At 54.9% G+C, this 11270-nt stretch overlaps 1 protein-coding gene across 1 annotated transcript; it reads left to right on the top strand.

Annotated features, from left to right (window-relative positions):
* The first annotated feature begins 920 nt into the window (after positions 1-920).
* LOC119110189 (uncharacterized) lies at positions 921-7985 on the top strand. The gene is made up of 6 exons (XM_037233925.1): positions 921-962; positions 1768-1893; positions 2515-2652; positions 3649-3776; positions 5189-5321; positions 7592-7985. The coding sequence occupies exons 2-6, from the start codon at positions 1775-1777 to the stop codon at positions 7983-7985; spliced, it is 912 nt and encodes a 303-aa protein (XP_037089820.1). The 5' UTR covers positions 921-962; positions 1768-1774.
* Positions 7986-11270: the final 3285 nt, after the last annotated feature.

The raw sequence follows: 11270 nt of genomic DNA, 5'->3' as shown, positions 1-11270 counted from the left end.
AGTCCCTCGACATAGCCCGCACGTCTTTGCGGTCGTCTAGCTAAAAAACTAGAGGGGCTTGGGTCTTTAAGACGGGGCTGTGCACTGAACCGACTGATCTTCAAGATGGTTAGATGGCTATTTCAGTTCAAAACCCGATATAGATATGGAGGGGAACACTCCATTTCATCGACTTTCAATCGGCGACTATCACCAGCCCAGGCAAATTGGACGTGGATATCGTGCAGCAACTGATAAGCCGCCCAGTTTCTGCATTTGTGAAGCAGTTACTTGCAACGAGCCAGCTTATGGACGGCTCATGGCCGTGGTCGTGACTGGCTGGGTCGCTCACCCAGTATGTATTCGACATGCCGCCGCCGGGTCTGCACGTCCCCGCCAATTGTTATACAGCTTGCGAATGGTTCGCCCCTACCCGGCTGCCTGCGCCCAGAAAAGCGTGCGGAGATCCCTCGTCTGCTGTGCGTCGCTGACACGGTTCATTACATAACATATTTGTAAAGCCAGGACGACCGCCGTCCCATTTACAGGTGCAGTAAAGGTGAAACCAGTTGCGAATTTGCCCGACATTTTTCGGCGCTTTCTTTGCGACTGGCCTTGAGCCATTACTGCGCGGCAGGGACGAGGTCAGCGCAGCGTGGGTCAGGACAAAGCTCTCCGCCGGTACAGAGCAAACAAATGTCGGTACGCAGCACCCACAGCCAGGCGCCGGTTAGGTGAAAGGGTCCACTCCCATAGTCTTCCCACTCTGTACACTGCACCAATGACGCGGCATTAACTGCAGCGCAGTGAGCGGTAGAGCGGTGCGTCACGGAGACCCACCGTTCAGCCAGCAGGCGTTGCAAGAGGTCGCTGGCCCCGTAATGGCTGGCGTCCGTGCGGCGTGCTTGCCAGTCGGGCCAGCGGCAGCGGCAGCGGCGGCCGCCACACTGAGGGCGGCGGCGCTGCTCACAGCGGGGCTTCAGGTGAGTGCGCTGAGCTGGCGACAGCCCGACGTCAGGTGTCAGGGAGGGATGGCCGGGGCTCGGGTGCCGGTGAGGGATGGCCTGTATATCAGGAGCCGGTGAGGGATGGCCGGGACGTCAGGCGCTGAGGAGGGATGACCAGGACGTCAGGAGCCGGTGAGGGATGGCTGGGACGTCAGGTGCCGGTGGGGGATCGCTGAGACATCAGGTGACGGGGAAGGACGGCCGGGACGTCAGGAGCCGGTGAGAGATGACGGGTCGTCGGGTGACGGGGAGGAACAGCCGGGACGTCAGGTGACGGGGAGGGACGGCCGGGACGTCAGGTGCCGGGGGGGGGGGGGGGAGGAACAGCCGGGACGTCTAGTGACGGGGAGGGACGGCCGGGACGTCAGGCGCCGGGGGGGGGGGGGGGGGGGGGGGGGGGGGAGGAACGGCCGGGACGTCTGGTGACGGGGAGGAACGGCCGGGACGTCAGGTGACGGGGAAGGCTGGCCTACACGTCACGTAGAAAATTAGAGTGTATCACGTGAGACGAACTTTTGTGACAAACGAACTCGTGCGTTGGCTTGTTGGTAAATGACTCAGTCTACCATTCTTGAACTCTAAAACAAATTTCATGAATAAAAACCCATGTGCTGTTCAAAATGTTTTACTGAGATGGGCAAGTCACTCATTCGACAACCGGTACTGCCCACGTTTAACACTCGCAGTAACTTTGCGGGCGTGCATGCGCGGCACCGTTGCAGGTCTTCACGAGCGCCGAGTCCATCACCAGACCAGGTGATGCAGGACGCGCCCGTTTCAGGGCTCCAATGACCACGTGGCGATGCAACCGCAAGCGTACTGCTGTGCTGCTGTGCTTGACTGCTCTCCTGGTCTTCTTGGTCGCATCGCGACGTAATGCGCGAACCCATGCCTCTCTCGAACGCATGTGAGTGCGCTGCGATAGAGATAGAGTTAGTAAAATCGCAAGGGCGCTAACAGCATCACAGGTGGCTCCTCTTGTTAGACATGTGCTCGTGCCCCTACAGTGATTCTGAAGTATAATGCAAGATGCTTATGTAAGATGATGGAATTTGCATCGATGTTACTAGGCGCAGTGGTGATGCACACACACACACCACACACACACCACACACACACACCACACACACACACACACACCCACACACACACACACACACACACACACACACACACACACACACACACACACACACACACACACACACACACACACACCACACACACACACACACACACACACACACACACACACACACACACACACACACACACACACACACACCCACACACACACACACACACACCACACACACACACACACACACACACACACACACACACACACACACAACACATACACACACACACACACACACACACACACACACACACACACACACACACACACGCATGTGTGCGTGCGTGTGCGTGTCCGTGTCCGTGTCCGTGTGCGTGTGCGTCTACGTGTGCGCGTGCGTGTGAGAACGCCATCGCAGTGACCGTTAGCGCCATCTACGTTTTGCAGGCGTTCGCTGCTGAAACCAGCTTTCGCGCCCTCTGGCCGGATGCAGCTCACCCCGCGGGAGGCGCTCGATGCTTGCGTGCTGGCGGCGCGGCAGTACTGCAGCGAGCGGCAGCCAGACGAGCATGCCGCCCCACGCCGGTAAGACATTAGTGCCGCGTGGCCAGGTCACCGACGTCAGACGGCGCCGCGTGGCTAGGTCACCGGTGTCAGACGGCGCCGCGTGGCTAGGTCACCGGCGTCAGACAGCGCCGCGCGACTATGTCACCGGCGTCAGACAGCGCCGCGCGGCTATGTCACCGGCGTCAGACGGCGCCGCGCGGCTATGTCACCGACGTCAGACAGTGCCGCGCGGCTAGGTCACCGACGTCAGACAGCGCCGCGCGGCTATGTCACCGGCGTCAGACGGCGCCGCGCGGCTAGGTCACCGACGTCAGACAGCGCCGCGCGGCTATGTCACCGGTGTCAGACGGCGCCGCGCGGCTATGTCACCGACGTCAGACAGCGCCGCGCGGCTATGTCACCGACGTCAGACAGTGCCGCGCGGCTAGGTCACCGACGTCAGACAGCGCCGCGCGGCTATGTCACCGGCGTCAGACGGCGCCGCGTGGCTATGTCACCGGCGTCAGACAGTGCCGCGCGGCTATGTCACCGGCGTCAGACGGCGCCGCGCGGCTATGTCACCGACGTCAGACAGCGCCGCGCGGCTAGGTCACCAGCGTCAGGCGTTAGCGCCGCGCGATCAGGTCACCAGCGTCAGACAGCGTCGCTTGGCCAGGTCACCGACGTCAGACGTTACGGCTGCGGCCAGGTGACCGAGATCTGCTGCATGGAAACCTTCCCGAAACTAGCGTTTTTTCTGGGTTGTAACGGCTATACACATGGCTGACTTGCGTGCCAGAATATGTCGCATGGGTGCCCGCATGTGAGCGGAAATAACCCATGCGTGGGATGAACGCCTGCGAGCGGACTTTTTATCATTATCAGTGGCTGGTACCACTATCAACATAGGCCGTCTATCATGCCAATCGCCATCATCATCACCAGTGATGCGCAGCATCAGGGCTCGACCCACTATCGTACATGACACTATCGTACATGACCCCGCCTCTTAGGTGGCCGCCCTATGTATTCCAGGTGGCCTGGCCAGACGGCTACATGGAGCAGGTCGCAGTCCCGGTTGCATTGGTGCGGTCACCCAGCCACGGTCACCACAGAGATTGCCGACAGCCTGCAGCACTTGGCTGAGGAAAACAGCGGCAATGGTAGTCGGATGGTGGATGGCAGCCCGGTCTCTCTATCGTTGGTCGTGGAAACGTAGGCTTTGACGCCCTTTTCAACACGCTTTTGGCCTATTTCATTCTTTGCATTGTAAGCCATTTTCTGTTCCCAAGCCGACGTCCTTTTCCTGCAATTCTGACCATTTGGAAATCCTATTTCCATGCAGTTACCAGCTTGCACAGCTTGAAGGACGAATTCGTTGCCCACTTCCTCTGCAGCACTGCCTTCAGCTCCGAGATGCCCTTGTGAGGTCCATCTCGCTGGAACGCGCCTTTGGAATGCCGCGCGTGTTTTCGATGGGGTTTAGGTCAGAAAAGCTGCGTGGACATATCGCCTTGTTCCAGAACCCGGAAAGGTTCGCCTGACGCCACTCTCGGGCTCTCTGGGCCGTGGGATCTTGCATAAAGAGAGCGGCCGACATGTGGCGCCATCTACCCTTGGTTTCCGAGGCTTGCGCTTGACGTTCGGTTCATGGCTTCGGTGACAGTTTTTCCGAGATTTTACTTGACAGAGAAGTCAGGTTTGGCAGTCTGTTTTTTATGGCAACACGTTTATTGCGTAAGACCCAAAATACTCATTGAATCGTCAGATCATTACCCTCTAAAGCCTCTTTGCAAGGCGACAAGATAGCGTTTCTGCCCTATGCCTATACATGAGAAGAGGGGAAGGGGGAGAGGGGGGGGGGGGGGCGTGAGCTCAAAAACAGGCCCCCTACTTCCTAATTTTCTACACTCTTTTACCTTTGTCTTCCGATGTTTTTGGTTCAAATTTGACTGTTTGGCCCTTGAGCATGCTGTGAGGCCGAACAGATGCTTAACGCAACGGTTCATAGTAGTGCTAAATATCTCACAGCCCTTTTGTTTTAATGTGACTGATATTTGCAAGCGCTCTAACCTCCCCTTGGTGCGGCTTTAGTACACACAATCGTCATTTTTCATCTGATCTAACCTACTGACCCGATCCGGCTGACCTGCTGACCTGCTGATCTGACTCGCTGATCTGGTCCGCTGACATGCTGACCTGCTGATCTGACTTGCTGATCTGGTTCGCTGGCTTGCTGACCTGCTGATCTAACCTGCTGACCCGATTCGGCTGACCGGCGAGCAGAAGTCTGAGCGCTGCCTGTTGCTGGGAGATTTCCCCTGTAAAACCTTCCCCCACCATCAGCTCGTTGCACGGCGTGACAGCTCAGTGTCCTGGGACATCTCCTTAGCTGACGCCAGCCTGGACCAGTGCCATGGACTCGCTCGAGCAGCTTTCTGGAGCAGAATCTATTAAGCCTCACCCACGTTTGTCATTTGGGTATGTCTGGGCTCTTTGGCCGGATAAAACCTGCCAAGTTTTTTCGTTCGTATCCGTCTTTACATTAATTGTCATTTCTGTTTTCTTTATTCAGAGATACGGATCGAAGAGGGCGTCTTTCTCTCCATGGCCAACAGCAATTCGTCGGTCTTGTCGTGGAACATTGTGGAGCACCCTCTGGTCATGCTCATCAGAATCTACACCAATCTGCGCCAGACGAGCGTAGGGTGGGTTTCGTCACCTAGCTAATGTGCACTCCGTCTTCACAAGGGCCAGTCTCGAGCGCATTTACGCCTGCCAGCCTGGACTACGCACGATCCCGTCGAGCCGTGGACGCTAACGGCTCTTTCACACCACACAACTCTAAAAAGAGCCTCAGCTTTTCACAGCCTACTGCAGTCCATCGCAGTGCACTCGCGTTAAAATGAGTACCGTTTCAATTGCCGCGCTACAGAAATCCTAGTTAACATTTGCTAAAACTCATGCCGGCGTCAACAGGCTCACTACTGTCTGCTGTCCCGCGTCTTCCGGACCGATTCACGTATTACGCCGTTGCATCCGACGGATATTTCCGTGTTTCCGGCTGCAGCTGATAGCACATTGACGCATGCAGGCCAAAAGCTCACTGGTATCACTGACGGGGAAGACCCATGACGTACCAGTCACATGTAGACCGCGCAATGACAAACGGAAAATCACGTTCGAAAGGGCGTCGTGGCGGGACCTGTGCATTAAATTTAATCCAAGCCTGTCCTCAGAGCCCATCCCGTTAGATTTTCTGGAAAAAGTTCCCATGGTTTTGAGCACGGTGCTGACATTTTTGCTGGATGAGCTTGCATAGCTTCTACGCATATTACAAATTGATTTTGCGCATTGACGGTTCGTGACCTATACTCTCCTTCTCGAGCTGATGTCGGTGATACTTTCTCCATTGTGCCAAATCATGCTTATTTCTCGCAGAAAATTTACCCAAAAGAGGTCCTCTGAGCTATTCTTTTCCGAGCTCCATCACACAGAAGCGCATTACCATTGTTCTGGCCAATTTTGCAAGGTCAAACCATCGAAGGTCAAGCTTTCACACTCGCCACCAGGCTTGAACTTAAAAAGGTCCTAAAATGTAGTCCTTAATGGCGCTTATTAGAAGTTTTGGGAGGCCCGGCAAACGCTGTTCTCTCCAGTGGCGTTGCTTGCATAGTCTTATTTAGCCAGACGAACCAGCGCACCAATAACTCCCACACCTTCCACCTGATGTGACATGCCACATGACACACCCGTCAATGTCAGCTAGCACCCATATGATGAGTTTTTTCAAGAGCTGTTCAGCAATGTTTTCCCCATTTTCATAGAAGATTGGACGAGGTAGCAAACTTCCCCCACACACTGCATGAGATACCACCATGTGCTCGTCTTGGTCTTTAAAACATCTGGTTCGAAGGTAATTTTAAAGCTCCGGATAAGATGGAAGATTGTCTAGGAATATCCGTGGGAACTGGACTTGATTACTTATCCATACAGTCTTACAATACATTTCGAGTAATGGGTCACTGTAGGGTTTTGCTTTATTGCAGCCGTGTATGCGCATCATTTTTAATGTCGGTTAAACAAAATCTACAGATCTAATGCAATACTGGTATCAAAGTGGATGTCATAACTTGTAACCCATGTAGCAAAATCATCCCCAAATGACGTGCGCTCATCGCGCGCCAGCTACGTATCCCCTATATCATTGCCCTTCATTGCACACAATGCCACGCCTAGGACGGAACGCCTTGTATTGTGTTTCCCATCCGCTCACACTCACTGTGCGAACTCCCACGCAACATATGCTTGCCAATCGAGCTTTAAACAGAGCGGTCAAAGGGGTAGTTTGCTAATACCCAGTCCATGTGGCCATGCAGGCAGTATGGCGTGACGCCACATGGTATCGAAGGCGCCGTAATTGTCGAAAAATGCCGCCGACATATTCAGGGATGGTTGAGTTGATGGTCCTGCGCTCACGGGTGATGGCGCTGCCGTCGAGCAACAGCGCTGCCGGCCGGCGGGCGCCGCTGACGTATGGAAGCCCTGTCTGTAGGTGGGCGCCTCTGATTTGTGGGGGCCCTGTCTGTAGGTAGGCGCCGCTGACATGTGGAGGCCTTGTTCGAAGGCCCTGTCTGTAGGTGTGCGCCGCTAATTTGTGAGGGTCCTGTCTGTAGGTAGGTGCCGCTGACATGCAGAGACCCTGTCTGCAGGTGGGCGCCGCTGATTTGTGGAGGCCCTGTCTGTAGGTAGGCGCCGCTGACATGCAGAGGCCCTGTCTGTAGGTGGGCGCCGCTGATTTGTGGAGGCCCTGTCTGTAGGTAGGCGCCGCTAACATGTGGAGGCCTGGTTCGGAGGCCCTGTCTGTAGGTGGGCGCCGCTGACATTCAGAGGCCCTGTCTGTAGGTGGGGCGCCGCTGATTTGTGGAGGCCCTGTCTGTAGATGGGCGTCGCTGACATGCAGAGGCCCTGTCTGTAGGTGGGCGCCGCTGGCTCGGCTGCTGCCGCCCGGCCCGGTCTCCCTGCGGGCCGTGGCGGAGCTGGCGCTGGACGCCGCTGCTGGTCCCACCGCCCATCTTCTGCGCCCCGCTGTCGACGTCTGCCACTTTCTGCGCCACCCACTACGACTTGTGCTGCACGCTGGCGAGCTCGACGTCGAGCTGCCGCACCTGCTGGACGAGATCGGGTGGAGCAGCGGGCAGTGGGACCCGCCGACCCGTGCCAGCTACGACCAGGCGCTGAGCGAAGCGGTGCGACTCGTGCCGACCTTGCCCGTCCCGCTCATGGTGCGCCTCAAGCAGCACTATGCTGCAGACTTGGACCTATACGGTTTTGAGTTTGACGTGGACGCCATCTACCGTGCTCTAGCGTAGGTGTGCGAAAGTGTTCGGCGAGATGTTGCGTGCGTTTTGGAAGAGGCTGAGGCAAATGTTGGGAAGGAGTGCGGCTCCTTGCGACATGCAACGGACATTGTAGATGGGCGTAATGTATAACATTCTTGGCATCAGAAATGCCATCCAATCAAGAACTGGCTGGTCCGCTGGATGTTCCAAAGTTCAGGTTGAGGAACACCCGATAAAGTTCCACGGACCTGATTATGATTGCGGACATCAAACAACACCCTGCGACAAATACAAGTGTTGGGGCTCACGTTTTGCTCTTACCAACGCATCGAGATCCATCATCGTGAGCCGTTGGTTATCATGACCTTAAAGGAAAAGGAATAGATGACAGAAGCCCACGTTTTATAAAATCGCGTTGTTACTGTATGTGAATGTTTGGTTTCTGACTGAAAATAAAGATCAAGGGAAGAAGAGAAGTAATGAATGGTTTTATTTCGGCGATATTTACCTCAGAATTTTGACCCCATGCCTCCACAAAGACGCCATCAAACAGAACGGTTGGCTGCATCTCCCGGAAGCATGACAAAGGTGACTTATTGAGACCACATCAGATCACCGAAGTGTGCTTGTTCCCCAAATGGATGGTCCTTTATCATATTTTGATCAGGGGTACTCTTTGAAGCCTTCAAGCCTATTTGTCCAATGTGAATATCGATAATGCGACCAAAATGTACCCTAAGGCGTTCTAGAAGCTGGAGCTTGCAACAGTTCCGGGTGAGCCAACAATTTGAGATTTCATGAACAGTTTTTGTTGGCTGGAAGGATCATGCGTATTCCATGGACTGTTTGGACAGTCTTAACACACCCCGTACGGTGAACAAGGCCGGGATCACGGACCTCTTCCTCCGCTGATCGTTTCGTTTCCACCGCGTCTAAGCACAGTTCGCTGTACTCTGTTCAGGCCGCTCTTACGCATGTGCAAGATGATAAGAATATCCTGTTCGTTTAAGGAATGATTCAGTCTTGAGAACTTCCTCGTGGCTTCAGTCCCCTTCAGAATGCAAGTTTAGGCGCTCCGTAAAATCAGCTCGGAACCGTCAATATAAAAATGTCAAGCCATGTGTCCCGCAGCTGCAAGGAGACGGGACGTTTGCACATTTTGGACTCGCCCGCCCTTTCACGCATCATTCGAACGCATTCTCGTCTGAAGTCCACTCGGACGGTGGTGCTTGTGAGCGCGCGTCATACACTCCAGCCCGGACGCGACGATGGGACGACTCTCGAACAATGGGAGCCATGCAGCGGCTGGCGCGAATGGCGGAGATTGAGTGCCGAAGGCGTGCTCATGCACAGCAGCTGTACTCGTGACGTTTGCCGGGGCGTGGGCATAACAGTCTGCTTCCTTTCACAATGCAAGAGGTTGACTGGCCGAGCTAGTCAGGGTCCTGGTCTCCATTTGTCTGAGGTGGGAGCGTCATTGGACTGGCGTTCAATCTAAAGTCGGCGCAGGGCATTTTACCACACCTGGGTCGATGTGTCTATCTCAGCCTGGTTTCACACTTATGAGGCTTTTGAGGCTGAGCAAAAGAGAGCCAAAGTTCGGCCGTGTGGGGAGTGTTCCACTCTGTTACCCCGACATGTGACTGCACCTGCCTTGACCTCTGACGGACGTGTTCTCGACCTGCGCTGTGACCTGGGACGGTCACTAGGCCCGAATGAATGGACCTTCATCCGGGCGGCGCCTCGGATGGGGAGTTGTGTACATACTTTTTCAGGGGCCCTTCTAGTCAAAATGGGGCCTCTTCAAAATGGGTCTCTTTTGGATAAGACTACAACTTTACCTCTCCTACCATGGCTTGTGGTGGGAACAGCCCCCCCCCCCCTTCGCAACAGCCTGTTCCTATTTGCAAAACTATGGCTACCACACCTCTCTAACTGGAAGAAAATGAAATTGGCCATTCTCAAGGTTGGGTGATTTCTGGGAGGCAAAGCAAGAACACTTTTCGGGTTACGAGGTAAAGTGGGAACACATCGCGATGACCAAGCTCAAGTACAAGTGACCAAGCCAGTGATATCTGTGCGCGGCCATTTTTTGCAATTAGCGCGTCTATTTGCATTTGTTCTGTAAGCAGTCCCGTTGACGGCGTGTGATGTTTACAAGTGGAAACCTAGACGGTCAGGCCATCTGGTTTACACCGCCCCCGACTCATGCAGAGAGAAGAGCCTCTTATCTCGCGATCACCACACTCTCGCTCGCTCGGACGGTGTGAGATCTGGTAGCCCCTCGCTCGGGCGATGTAGGCGCCGGCAAAGTTGTCGAGGTGCACGTTCTTGGGCAACATCCGGTCCATTAGTCAGTCTTCGTACGCCACGTCCGGCGCGTTTCACCGAGCGACCAGCACTGGCCGCATTGCTGCCATTGGCAGTTGGCCGCATTGCAGTGGTCCAATTAGAGGCTTTCACGGGAAGGTGTCCTGCACCCAATACACCTCAGGCGAAACGGGGCCGGCGGCACCTTTGGTTGGCTAAGGAGTAGGCTTGCTCGTTTTCGGGTTTTTGGGCGTGGGCAGGTGCCCAGGCGAAAACGATGCGTTTCTTATCCTGCTCCAAGGTAAATGAAGAATGCAGTATTACTTTAACGGTTTCCTGCTGCTGACTGGCTTGTTGTAAAGTCACCAGAGAGCTCAAAGAGTCAGAGAAAATGGCATACTTGGACTCGTCACACAGATGCAGAAAGCGTAGAGCCTCGCAGATGACGCACAACTCCGCGGTTAAATGCAACAAAACAAGACAAGGCTAAACATATGCGCTATCGCCTGACACCAGTCCACATCTTACACCCGCGTTAGTTTTTGAGCCATCGGTATGCATCCTAAACATATGAGCCATCGCCTGTCACCAGTGCACATTCTACACTCACGTTAGTTTTTGGGCGATCGGTATGCATCCTGAGCTCATGCGCCGTCGCCTGACACCAGTGCACATCCTACACCCGTGTTAGTTTTTGAGCCATCGGTACGTATCCTAAGCAAATGCGCCATCGCCTGACACCAGACCACATCCTACACCCGCGTTACTTTTTGGGCCATCGGTATGTGTGTTACGGAACTCCCAATGCACCGTATCAGGACAGCATAAGACCTGCGCAGCACTCGTCCGCCGTTGCATGCTTCTTGGATGGTGCCCAGTCCATACCGATGGGAGGCACACTCGGATGCAGGAAGCTACCTTGGTGGAAAACCTGGCTTTGGCCCTAGGACAATACTGCTCACCGAGATCTACCATCGCTCAAGTAATTGGTTGACGAATGTGGTA

Source organism: Pollicipes pollicipes, unplaced genomic scaffold, assembly GCF_011947565.3.
Source record: "Pollicipes pollicipes isolate AB1234 unplaced genomic scaffold, Ppol_2.1 Scaffold_7231;HRSCAF=8579_pilon_pilon_pilon, whole genome shotgun sequence".
Lineage (NCBI taxonomy): Eukaryota > Metazoa > Arthropoda > Thecostraca > Pollicipedomorpha > Pollicipedidae > Pollicipes > Pollicipes pollicipes.
This window is presented reverse-complemented; position numbering and strand designations above follow the sequence as displayed.

Bases quoted from the DNA above. Each gene is read 5' to 3' on its own strand.
- LOC119110189 (XM_037233925.1), top strand. From the start codon at position 1,775: ATGACCACGTGGCGATGCAACCGCAAGCGTACTGCTGTGCTGCTGTGC. The intron at 1,894-2,514 runs GTGAGTGCGCTG...TACGTTTTGCAG, and splicing joins CATGCCTCTCTCGAACGCAT to GCGTTCGCTGCTGAAACCAG. The intron at 5,322-7,591 runs GTGGGTTTCGTC...CCCTGTCTGTAG, and splicing joins CTGCGCCAGACGAGCGTAGG to GTGGGCGCCGCTGGCTCGGC.